This window comes from Eublepharis macularius, chromosome 5, assembly GCF_028583425.1.
Source record: "Eublepharis macularius isolate TG4126 chromosome 5, MPM_Emac_v1.0, whole genome shotgun sequence".
In the NCBI taxonomy this organism is placed as follows: domain Eukaryota; kingdom Metazoa; phylum Chordata; class Lepidosauria; order Squamata; family Eublepharidae; genus Eublepharis; species Eublepharis macularius.
Genome location: NC_072794.1, coordinates 41,224,387 through 41,237,676, shown reverse-complemented (window position 1 = coordinate 41,237,676; position 13,290 = coordinate 41,224,387). Strand labels below are relative to the sequence as shown.

Sequence of the window (13,290 nt, the reverse complement as noted above, 5' to 3'; positions counted from 1 at the left end):
AATAAATGAGCAAAAGGGTTAATAAAAGAGAGAAAGGAAATAATTTTTTCCTTCTGAATTTGAGATGTTATCTGAGGACATACAGCCCTTTGTGCTGAGGATTTAAAAAGGGCAGCCAGTTTCCCTACAGGAACATTCCTGACCCACTGAATATCTTCCTAGCTGGCACTTCATTCTGCAGCTAGCTAATGAGGGTTGGCTGAAGCACCAGATCTCTCAGGAGTCCATCAGCCAAACAATACCAGCCTCCCTGCCATTGCTGGGGAGCTGCTGGTTCTTTCCATCTTCTTCATGAGCAAAGGGCATCCATCAGCTATCTCTCCCCCCACCCCAAATCTATGAATCCCTTTGTAAGCAGAGCTTTTATCTTACCACAATAATTAGACATTAATGAGGCAGTTGCAGAACAACAGGAATGGTCCTTCAAGGAAAGAAAAGTCCATTTATGAGGAGGTGGGGAATACTCGATGTTCAAAGCTCAAAGGGAAAACCAGACTTAAAAATAGGTTTCATTATAAGAAGTTTATTCTATAATGTTCAAGTTGCCCTGAATAGGAGATTGAACCAGGAATACTATATAGACCGCACAAAAGATATCAGAATATTTTACAGTTCTTACATCTATACGCAGCACAGATGTGACAATTGCAGCATTAATGTTCTCTTGTCCTATCTACTGATGGCTCAGAACAGTATATTCTGAAAAGGTTGCCAACTGTTTAAGAGTCTTATCATGCCTTTAACTGTGGAAAAACTCATAATTATGTTGTATTGTGAGATATTCACTACCCAAGCCAGGTTCAACTATATTTTGGATAGCAAAATGACACCCTACAAATCTTCATTTGTGGTTGCAGAAGTAAATATGTTTCACAACACCCAGAACTTGTTTCAGTTATGTAATTGTTTTATATACTAATAGCCAAGTGGCCCTGATCTGAGGATGCTTAAATCCGGAGATTGGAGCCATGAATGGACAAGACAGATCTTCCTATACACCTGAAAAATATCCTAGGTTTGCAGAAAAATCTGAAATCTAAAAAAATATATATTAGGGGGTTAAAAAAAACCCAAAATAATAAAAGGCATACCTGTAGCTTTAACCAGATACCCTCAGTAGCTGTTGCTAGGCAACTGTAACAGTTTAGCCAGTATCCCAGGATGGATTTCTGTCAGTAAAAGGCAGGGGGAGGGAGCAGGGCCCTTTCCAGTGCTGTTTAGGCATTTGAGGGAAGGCTCATTGGGACCAGGCCTAGAAGCAATCACTGGGTGACTTGATTCCACTTGCATGACTCACCCAGGCGTGGCTGCTTACTATTGTTCCAACAGCAGTGCCTCCCTACAAGAGCCACTGTAGTGTAGTGGTTAGAGTTTCAGAGTAGAATCTGGAAGACCTAGGTTCAAATCACCAATCTACTGTGGAAATTCACTGGGTCACTTTGATCCAGTCACATACTCTAAGTCTAACATACCTCTCAGCGTTGCTATAAGGATAGTATGGAGGGAAAGAGAATGATGTAAGCTGCTTTGGGTCTCCATTGTAGAAAAAGGCTGCATATAAATGAAGTAAATAAATAATAACTATAGGTGAAGATGGCAGCAGATAAAAAAGTTTAGTGGGTTTGTAGGAGAGAAGAATGTCAGGAAAGGTTAGCATATGGAGGCTGCCAGTAGGAGGGAAAGAAGAAATAGTGTGGGGAAGGGGATACAGGGGAATATGAAGTACCCCATGCAAGTCCTTGCAGGTGCCCTACCATGTATCTGGGCTCTGTTCAGCTGGCATCATGTAACTGGGCTATAGGAGAGAAGGTGCTGGGGGGAGGGAGAAAATGGGTGGGAAGAAGAGCAGGAAAAGGGGAAGAGGCTATGGGTGGTAGGGAAGGGAAAGGACATGATGGGGGAGAGGGAAATAAGGTGGCCCCGCAAATCCTTGTGGGTACCCATTTGTTAATCACTACAATTCTTGGTATTTGGGGTTTATTTTTCTATTCCAAACACACAAATATTTATGGTGAAGCCCACTGTTTGCACCTTCCTACAGAAAACTATAGTACTTCACTTCCAAGCTTCTCTGGATCTACTTTCCTTTGGAAAAACTAATGAAACCTGTTTCATCCTAATATATGAAATTGTTTGGAGCAAAAGAAAGCATCCAGATGGCAAAATCTACTGATTTCTATCCCACTAGTAACAAAGCCTGTTGTGGAAAAAATACAACAGGCTGTACAAAGGGGAGGGCGAGCAAGCAGGCATTGCCTCTTCCTCCGTGACCAGTTGGGTGAAGGGGGGGTGGGCATTACCTCATGCTCCACTCCTAATCCTGGTCAGTGAAGGGGGGATGGGCATTGCCTCCTGCTCTGCACCTGATTCCAACAGGGTGAAGGGAGGGTGGGCATTGCCAACTGCTCCGCGCCTGATCCTGACCATGTGAAGAGGGGGGCAGACATTGCCAACTGCTCTGCTCCTGATCCCGGCTGGGTGAATGGGGGGTGGGGATTGCTGCCTGCTCTGCAACTGACTCCATCTGGGTGAGGGGGGGGGCAGGTACTGCTGCCTACTCCACGTCTGATCTCGGCTGTTAGAAGTGGGGGAGGGCATTGCTGCCTGTTTTGTACCTAATTCCGACAGGTTGAAAGGGGAGAGGGGAATTGCCTTCTACTCTGCACCTGATTCCATCTGGGTGAAGATGGGGGGTGGGCATTGCCACCAGCTCCACTCCTCATATCAGTTGGGGAAGGTTGGGGGGGCACGCATTAGCACCTGATCCCCTCCTGATCCCAGCTGGGTGAAGGGGGGCAGGCATTACCAGCTGCTCCATGCCAGATCCTGGCTGCGTGAAGGGGTGGGTGGGCTTTGTCACCTGTTCCACTTCTGATCTCAGGTGGGTGAAGGCAGGGGTGGGTATTGCCCCTGCTCCGCTCCTGATCCCAGCTGCGTGAAGGTGAGGGGCAGGCATTGACACCTGCTCCATGCCTGCTTCCAGCCTGGGCTTCCTGCCACAGCATGCTCTCTTGAGGGACAGACTGCCTCGCCTGGTCATCCCTCCACAGCAGCACCCTCTGGTGGTGCACCAGGGTAGGAAGTGAGTTGTCTGGAATACGCTTAGTATTTATATAGTAAGATGTGCTTTTCTGCTTACTGAAAGTAAATTGTAAGTGGCTTCACTTCGGCAATTTTTATTAAAGTCTAGGGGGCAGACCTAAAAGGACAACGTTGGCAACCCTAGCCATTAGGGTTGCCAACTCCAAGTTGGGAAATTCCTGGAGATTTGGGATGTGGAGTCAGGGGAAGGGGTTTGGGGAGGGGAGGGACTTCAGCAGAGGGATCCCATTGGGTTCAGGGTATTCCCTGCTCCCAGCCTCCACCCCCCACTATCCCTCCCTTGCCAGCTGTGGCAAAAGGCATGGGAAAGGCAGGAGCCGTGCAGTGCACTGTGGACCATGTGCACCCACCCCCAACCTTTTGTCCCCCTGTTTGGGCTCCGGGGGACCTGACAACCCAACCTCAGCAGAGTCCTTATAGGCCACAGAGTCCACCCTTCAAAACAGCCATTTTCTCCAGGGGAACTGATTCTCTGGTTTGGAGATTAGCTGTAATTCTCAGAGGTTTGCAGGCCCTAACTGGAGGTGTTCTACCCTACCTCTATTATTTCTGTAGCCTCCCTTCTTCCTAGGTGTAACCAGGATAACTTTTGCTTTAGAGATTTTGCTTAAAGGTTAACAGCAGCTTACTCTGTGGAAATCAACAGGGGAAGCTTTTCACAGGACGGAGATAAACATTATCACCTACTGATGTCTACACCGCTCTACACTACTGATGGCTGGCTGAAAAGCTGGCCCGAAGCAACCCTATATACTTGCCTTTAACTGGTGCGTTGCTCCCTGATCTAAAATGGGCAGCAGCATAAGAAACATGATGATTACTGTCCTTATTTTGTTTGTTTTTAGGAGCAGGAAGAAGAAAGAAAGAAAAAGGAGAAAGAATGCCTACTGTAAGTAAGGTAAAAGAGAGTGACCTTGGGCCAGTCATACTGTCAGAGGCAGGGCAGCTTGGCTCCTTGATACTGGCCCTCAATACCTCTTGTCCTGAGAAGAGGGGCTACAACATTGACTCAGCAGTGGGGGTAGGAGACGGGAAATATAATTTTCTTGTTTTCTTGTAAACCACATTGAACAATGAGGAAAAGTGTTATAATAACATATATCCAGAGGAGTTAGCCATGTTAGTCTGTAGTAGCAAAATCAAAAAGAGTCCAGTAGCACCTTTAAGACTAACCAACTTTATTGTAGCATAAGCTTTCGAGAATCACAGTTCTCTTCTGCATCTGACGAAGAGAACTGTGATTCTCGAAAGCTTATGCTACAATAAAGTTGGTTAGTCTTAAAGGTGCTACTGGACTCTTTTTGATAATAACATATAGTAAATAATAATGAATAATCCTAATTCACAGGGCTGTTGAAAGATAAAATGGAATGGTAAAATTTGTGCTGCTCTGAATTCCTTAGAGGAGGAACAGCAGGATTAAATATGTGTGATTCTGTTTTCTTGCATCACCCCCACTGTGAGTACCTTTCTACAGCACATTACTTGTGCGGTACTATACCTTTGACTGTGCTGAAAAACTGAAGTGGGGCTGGGCTAGTGGGTGAATGTGCCTGCTTTACCTATTGCAGGATTTGGCAGTACTTATGGCTGCAATCCATAATGCGAGAGGGAGAACTGCTTTGGAGGTTTTTGCCACAGCATCTCCCTCTGCTGAAAACACAAGCTGCTTGGTTTTTAAAGTCTTCCTTCCCAATGTTTTGGGCAGAATTTTTAATGAAAAGAGATGTGAACATATGAGGAAAGTTCATGAACTTTGCTTAATATATTTTGTACTAATTCCCTTAGCCAAGGAGATATTTTTTTAAGTGGCTTGTCTCTTCGGCTTACAACAATTCACTCATATATGTGTATTCCAGTTTTTTGGCTCCCACTTGATGATTAATGCAAATCTCCTCTAAAGTGGTATTGTGAATATGACTGACTAAAAAACTCAGTACTAAAGTGTGTGTGTGTGAGAGAGAGAGAGAGAGAGAGAGGATGTCTCAGCAAGCAAGCAGGGCAATAGCTACAGGTAAGGGGTCTAGGTTCCCTGGGGCCAAACCAGGGGGGGGGTGAGGAACTGGGGAGGCAGCAGGGTACTTACCACCCCACTTACTTAACACATGGAAGCTATGGTTCGTATTGGGTGACAATTCACTAAACATCAGTCCCTCCAGGATGTCATTTTCCAGTGTAATGAGAAAGCGCACACACACTTTGCACACGGGTCTCCGCCCAGGTGCCTTCCCCTCCAGCCAGGTGAATGGAGGCAGGGGGGCAGGGGCTGGAGGCAGAGGATCCCCCTATCCCTTGCGGGGAGATGGCAACCCTAGCCACAGCGGCATGTAGGACAATGTTCCCTGAAAAATATCATTAGGAGACTTGAGGGTTATGCTCATAGTTTGTTTTTTAAATTTTTATATAGGTAATTTATTATTTTATGATGTTATGGCATTATTTTTATTTGTAAGCCACCTTGAGAAGAACTGGAAATGTGGCATATAAAGTACATAGAATAATATACCACACCCCCTGTGAATTCACAGTATTAATTCTCTAACTCTTTCTTTACAGAAATAGAAGTGAAAATGTACAAGCAATTTTTCACTAGCTGCCAGAAGGAATAGGGCAAGTGGTCTGCAAGATGACTTTAGGGCTCATGTCCTACATCAGATACCGTTGTGAACGGAATAGCAGTCAGTAGTCACTATAGAATACTGGGCCTACTTGAGTACTCAGGGATAGGGTTGCCAACCTTGGGGGGGGGGGCGGTGGACAACTCCCAGAATTACAACTGATCTCCAGGCTACAGAGGTCCATTCTCCTAAAGAAAATGGCTGCTTTGGAGGATGGACTCTAGGGTTGCCAGGTCCCCTTACCCTCTCAGCGGGAGGGGTGGACCTGGTATTTACCTCTATTTTCTTTTCACATGTGGGCAAAGCACAATGACATCACTTCTGGGAGTGATGTCATCACACAGGCCCCGGGCTTTGCACCAGGCTGATTTGAGCCCCCGAATGGGTCATATTGGTCTGGTGCAAAGCCTGGAAGCACTCCTGGGGCCTGCACAATGATGTTACTTCTGGGAGTGATGTCATGCCATGCCAGGAGCATGACCTGGAAAGCCTGTTCCCGTGCCTTTTCCCCTGCCAGCCAGGTGAGTGGTAGTGACAGGGGGAGGAGGCTGGGAGTAGGGGATCCTCTGTCCTCACAGGGAACGGCAACCCTAGTGGACTCTATGGCATTATATCCCACTGAGGTTCCTCCCCTCACTAAACACTACCCTCCCGGGGTCCACCCCCACATCGCCAAGAATTTCCCAAGATGGAGGGGCATAGTATTTATAGTGCAATCCTAAGAAGACTTCCACCCTTCTAGTCCATGTGCAGTCCATGGGTTTAGAAGTGTGTAACACTGTGTAGGACTACACTATTAAAATCAAAATCAGTTAAAACTAATCAATCCTATTCACTCCTAATTATATTTACTCCATTCTAAACTAATTGACTTCAATGGACTTAGGAGGGTATACCTACCTAGGAGTCCGCTGTAAGTAACTTTAAGATTACTGAACTTGTATTTAGGTTTATTCCAGAATAAATTGACATGAGAGTTCCTACTTTTCCCTATACTCTTTTTCCATAAAATTTCTGGCTACAGGCCTGAGTATATCAAAGGCGCTAAAGACAGGTAAACACATATATGCATTAGCCCCACAACCAATTGACAGTTAGTGTCGCTGTTCAAAAAGTTCCTCTAATCTCCCCCCATGTAAATTTTGTCACTTATTGATTTTATTTCACTGTCTCTATTCTAACGGCTCTCAGTGTATTCTTTACACCAGACTATAAACCTGCAGAGTGACAACCGTCTGAGGGACGCAGCAACAGAAGGTGACCCAGATTACAAGGCATTGTACGCTAATGCCAAGTCTTCTTGTTTAACTGCAGCGGCTGTAAGCTTTTGTCTGATTAAAATTCAGATTTGGCAGACTAATCAGACAGCCTTTTCAGACCCCCTCCCTCCACATACATGCGCATGTACGCACGCGCTCTCTCTCTCTCACACACACTTTGCCTTTGCCTCAGAACCTGTTCAACAGCTCCTTCCTTTCATAAACCTTGCCAGCTGAGCCCCCTTTAAATTTTATGTATTGTACATACTGTCACCAAACTGACTAAGTGATGAAGGAAAGAAAACCATTTTGAATGCTTTTCTTTTTATACTTCCCCATTAAGTGGGAAGTTAGTTGGAATGCATTTCTTTAAAAACACATACACGTTCACTCTTTTTAAATTAAAAGTCATTATAATATGTAAAAAATAATACATGCAAATAAACTGTGGTATTTGTTGAGGCTTCTCTTGAAGTTTTTAAAATTAAATCTTATAATGACTAGTGTCCTAATACAACATGTCATAGAATAATTCCAGAGGGCTGGAAGTGTCAGTCTGCCATAGAAAAATCAAACAGGGCTTTTTCTTTTAAATGGAATTTAAACACAAATTTAAACAGGGACAAAATTAAACAACACCAGTACACCTTAAGTTGCAGTATTAAACAAAACAAACAACAAAAGAAATATATTCTCTGCCTATTTACCATTTTAAATATTGAGGTGTAGAATAGTGACTATTCACATTTATTTAAGTACTAAGTCTTATGTGAACCAGAAGCACCATGTTTCAAATAAACATGTTTTGATAATGCTTTCTACCATACAAATGTGAACTCCTATGACCTCAGAGCCATCTGTTCTATAGTTTTCTAAAACTTGTACTTCTTTTGACCAAAGTCCTTCTGACATTTTGTTTTCAAAAGACTGTCGGAGGAGCCCCAGTACATTATGAACCCGCTTATGAGCCACGAGTGTTGTATCATTCCACTTACAAACAGGACTTATGAAATGACAAGGGACAACAAAAGACTTGCTTACTTTTAAAATGGATGAGCAGGACGAAAGTGAGGTAGAAGATGAGGAGGGAGTTAGTTCTTGAATAAGCCATATTCATCCTGAAGGGGCATCCTCATGTAAAGTTGCCTGGCGTCCAGGGAGCTGGAGATTGTCTTTATTGCTTTCTCCTAGTCTTGTCCTGAGCCCAGGATAACAGGCAAGGCACGGGGTGCACTGCATGCCATCTCTGTCTGTGCCCCTTGCCAACATGTACAACAAACCTACAGAGTTTGATTCAAAAGGCATTTGTGCTTTGGAAGATTCTACTCCAGCAACACTGGGTGATTTTTCAAACCTGGTGCAGATTTCTCTGTTAAGTGGACTGGAGTCTTGCTTGTTTCCCTTGGTGTTTTGAAGAACTGTGCCATTAGAAAGAAAGGAGAGATGGCGCTCTCAAACCGCATCTTTTGAAAGCTTTCCTTGCTTCACGTGAATTCCCACCTTAATATTATATTGCAAAACCCAAACAATAACATTTTGTATGCATGTGCCTACAAAACTGATTAGACAAACGAAGCACTGCTAGCCTTACTGACTATATTTGTAGAACCTTGGGTGTATTTTTTCTGTGGGTATTAAATACAAAATTTTACTAATGCTACTATCCTTAATGGACATTTAACAGTGATCGATGCTCACTACTGGGAGTTCTTTCTACTGCCGCAGTCTTTAGTATAAAACAGAATTTTGGCGATGTTTGGGATAGGGATTTTAATTTTTTTTTTTTTACTGTGAGTTATAGGTATTGTAACTCTTCTAGTTTTCCCACTCAGATATTATCTGAAAGAGAGAGAATACATTTTATAGTAATATATAATATTATTATATATTAAAAGTTAATTTTCTAAAAAGCTTCCAATTACCTTGGAGCCTTTATCTAATAACAAAAACAACAACATTCGATTTATATACCGCCCTTCAAGATAACTTAATGCCCACTCAGAGCAGTTTACAAGGTATGTCATTATTATCGCTACAATAATCACCCTATGAGGTAGGTGGGTCTGAGAGAGCTCCTACAAGCTTTGACTGATCCAAGGTCACCCAGCTGGCTTCAAGTGGAGGAGTGGAGAATCAAACCCGGTTCTCCAGTTCAGAGTCCTGCGCTCTTAATCACTACACCAAACTCGCTCTCCTGCCTTTTGTTTCCTCCACTTGGCAATGGCTGTCATCTAAGATAGAGCCCAATATGAGAGGTCATTTCTGTAAACTATACCCAGTTGGAATCAGTCAAAATAGATCCCAGTCCCTTGTGCCAAGGAAATTTATCTCTTCTGCATGCCCACCACTGTGGGTCAAATCTTCCCTTTCTGAGGTCTCCAGGAAGATACAATCTAGCATCGTGCACCCCAAGACTCTGCCACCTTCTAAATGTTAGATTCCAGCTAAGGTGTGTACTGGCCATTTCAGTGCCTCCAGCTGGAAGAACTATTTCCATTTATAAAGCTTTGATTGTTTGGTACTTGTCAGAGCAGTTGATAGAATCGGTGATATTTGAAAGCAATCAGCTTCCCCCTCTTCCCTACTGTCTTCTGCCCCAAGAATATCTTGACTGGGGGAGTGTGCTGAGGGGTAGGGGGTCTATAAAGGTGGGCAGGGACAAGGAGCCAGTGATGAGTAGTTGGGAACGAGCAAGTGAGTTGGAGAGACGAGAGTGTGTGACAAGGCCAGAGAGAAAGGGAGCGACACTGGCCGTCCCAACGGAGGGACAGAGGGATCCAGGGTGTCTCCAACCCCCCTCCTCCCTCTGTATCTGTGAGTCAAGCTACAAATGATGCAGTTCATGTGGCAGGTCTGTGCAAGTTTACTTGGGAAGTGTAATCGGAGACTCCTTCCCATAGAACCTGCTGTGGTGGAGAAGGTCCAGCTACTTGGCTCCTCTCCTCTCCCCATCTGCTCCCGGGTGCTGAGGGGCTCTGCGAGGAGGCTGAGCTATGGCGCCGAGGCCTGGCTGGTTGGTGGCCGGGCTGTAGCAGTGGGGCTGCTTCTTCCTTCCTGTCTGCCTGCCTTCCCTCCTTGCTTGCAGGTGCCAGGGCTCCTGCACATACAGGTGGACAGATGTGCCTGCTGCAGGGCAAGGAGAGCATTGGTGGGGTGAGGATGGAGCCGGGCAGGCGCAGTGCTGTGCTGTGCTCCCATGCACTTGGCAACCACGCTCCAGCCCTGTGCAGCTCCAGCAAGCCATGGGAGGAGAGGCACACACCGCCCATCCAGAAGGTGCTACTGCACTCCTGCTGCCACCACCACTGCCTCCCCAGCTAGGCTGAGTGCACAAGCTGCCACATGCAGGCACCAGGCATATAAAGAGCAGGTGAAGCTTTGCCGCTGCTGCAGCTGCTACAGAAATGAGGGAGTCTCCGACTACACTTCCCAGCTAAACTTATGGGGCCAATCAAGTGCACTTCATGTGAACTGTGTCACTTGTAGCTTGACTCTGAGACATTCCTTGAGCCCCAGCCAATGCCCAGGCCAACCTGGAGGGTGTGTCACCCCCAGGCTCCGACAAACCCGGCCAGGAGCCTGATACAAGTCAGTTGGCATTTATGGCTGGCTTCCATTATATCTAATGGAACTTTCTTGGGGGCACCTGCTTTGGGGGTCTATAACTTGGACATCTGAAATCAATCTTCACCAAACTTGGAGGGTGGCTGGAGGAGAGCCTGCTGAAAACTCCCTGCGAGTTTGGCATCTCTGACTGTGATGGGGGCTGTTTTAGCGCCTCAGGAAATGACAAACCATGAACCGAACGAACCGGTTCACAAACTGGGGCAAGTACATGAAAATTCAAGGTTTGTGAAACGCGACAAACTATGAACCGCACAGTTCAGAATTTTTCCGGTCCATGTCCATCTCTAAATAACATCTGCATCCCTTCCTTTGACAAAGAAGCTCAGAGCAGCATAGAACAGTTCTCCCTCTGAGGCGGAGGACATCTTGGGTTGTTCCCTTTGCCCAATCAGGGAGGCAGGAAATTCAAACTTGTTCCTCCCCTTCCTGTTGGCGCCCAGGATTGCCTCTTCCCTCCCAGTTCTTTCCTGCCTCCAGGGAGAGCAGTCGTGGTTATTCAGCTCTCTGCTGTCCCACTGCTTCTTACCTTGTGTCCCTTTTGCACTGTCTACTTAGTCGTTCCCGATTCACTACTTACTTGTTCCTGACTTGCTTCTCTTCCCAAAATTCTATTTTCTATCTGTCCCCTAACTCATTCTACCCCCTTCCCGCGATTTCTCTGTTTATTTGTCTCTGTCTGTTCCCCCTTCTACGTTCCTTCGGAGCTGCATGGAGGACAAAGAGTCCAGAGACTCGGAAGGCAGCTTCATGGACGAGGAGGAACAGCAAACAACATCGGCCGCAGCGTCTGTCTCAGAGCCCGAGCCTCCCGGTACCGTCCTGACCTTGCGGCAGGAACGGAATCCCGGCACCTTTCCGGCTCGTAAGCCACGTACTTCGTCCAAAAGATCAAGGCAAAAGAGCGCGGCGCCCGGAGCAACAACCAACGCCGGAGAAGGGAGTCGTGCTGGATCAGAGGCCGAAGAACTGGCGGGAAACAACAATGGCGCTCACGCCAAATCCCGCGCGGCCCCGGGCCCCCTGCTGGCCAACCTCCCGGCGGGAGGATGTGCCTCACTTCTCTCCAGTCAGACGGCAGACGCCCAGACGGCTAGTAACAGCGCTCAGGCGGCCGGTAAGGCAAGTGATCTCGGCCCCCTGTTACCAGGCGAATTTATTTCCTTCCTTCGCCAAATGATGAGAGAGGAAATTCATAACTATTGTCAATCCTCTCTCGAGGCAGCAAGCGAATCTGCCTCCACCCCCCCTTCCCCCCCGAGGAAAGTACGCCGTTTCACTCATCAGTGGCCCACCAAGGCGGCTCAAAAGTCCATTCCAGGGGCCTCCCATACTTATGATCTCCAAGGGGGGACTACTTCAGAGAGTGAGGAGGGGGTAGAGGGTGAATTCCTCTCAGAAGAGGAAGAGGAGGAAGTCTCCATGCCCGACCAATCTGAAAGACTTTTTAAGCCTGAGGATTACCAATACCTCTTGACCAAGGCACTTGCTGCTCTTGATTTACAAGACAAGCATAAGGGGGAGGAGGATGACCCCATTAGGACAGGCAAGGCCTCCTCCAGACCTAGAGGCAGTAAGGAATTCTTTCCCAGGGCCGACAACCCAGAGAAGGTCTTTCCTTTTCCTGAATACTTTGAGAGACAATTAAAAGCAGAATGGGCTTCACCAGCTGCCACCAAACAGTATTCTGCTATTACAAAAAAATTGTATGCCTTGCCTAACTATACCAATGAGTTATTACAGGTACCAAAAATAGATGCTCCGGTCGCGGCCATCCAATCCACTGGCCTCCTATCAGAAGATGGCCAGGGGTCAGTGAAGGATAATATGGACAGGAAAGCAGAAGCTGCCCTACGCAGGGCCCACGAGGCAGCAGCTATGGCCATCAGAGCTTCTTCGGCTGCCTCTATTGTGTCCAGAGCAGCGGTCGTCTGGCTCCGCAAGTTAATTCAGCTTATACCTAGCAACCAAAGACGCCTACTAGAAGGAGCAAGCCGCATCCTCAAAGCTACCACTTTCACCGCAGACGCCACCCTCGACGCAATAACCTTTTCATCTCGGGCGATAGCCTCGGCGACGGTCGCCAGAAGACTCATCTGGCTGAGAGCGTGGCCTGCAGATTTACGTTCCAAGTTTATTATGATGGCTTATCCTTTCCACGGCGACAAACTTTTCGGGGAAGCCCTTGACAAGGTCCTTGTAGAAACAAGGGACAAGAAGAAAGCTCTTCCGAAATCGATCAGAAGAATGGACAGACGCCCTTTCAATTCTCAGTCCTTTCGGGCCCACCATGCCTTACCCAGATTTCGTCAGGACCACAAACGTCCCTCCTGGAACGGTAACAGACCCAATTTTAAGAAAAGCAGCTTTGGATCCAGGAATAACAGGTTCCACCAGCAGAGGGGTGATAGACAGGAGTTCGAGAACAAGGGCCAAAAGGCCTGACTATTTCCCAATTCCGGTGGGAGGAAGACTTCAACATTTTCATCAGATCTGGCAAACTTCCATGGCAGATTCATGGACTCTAGATGTGGTCTCAAAAGGTTATTTAATAGAATTCAAATCCTACCCACCGGATCGTTTCCTATCGTCTCCTCTCAGAAAGAATTACCAAAAAAGACTGATTACGTTGCAAGCGGTTCAACATCTACAAAACATCAGAGCAATAGAGCGGGTACCTCTTCAGG

At 46.4% G+C, this 13,290-nt stretch overlaps 1 protein-coding gene across 1 annotated transcript in view; it reads right to left on the bottom strand.

The window, feature by feature from the left end:
* Positions 1 to 8,096, bottom strand: part of CRB1 (crumbs cell polarity complex component 1) — a 142,126-nt gene extending 134,030 nt beyond the window's left edge. The window contains 1 exon segment of the mRNA XM_054981317.1: positions 8,021 to 8,096. Coding sequence (XP_054837292.1) covers positions 8,021 to 8,096 — 76 coding nt within the window.
* Positions 8,097 to 13,290: the final 5,194 nt, after the last annotated feature.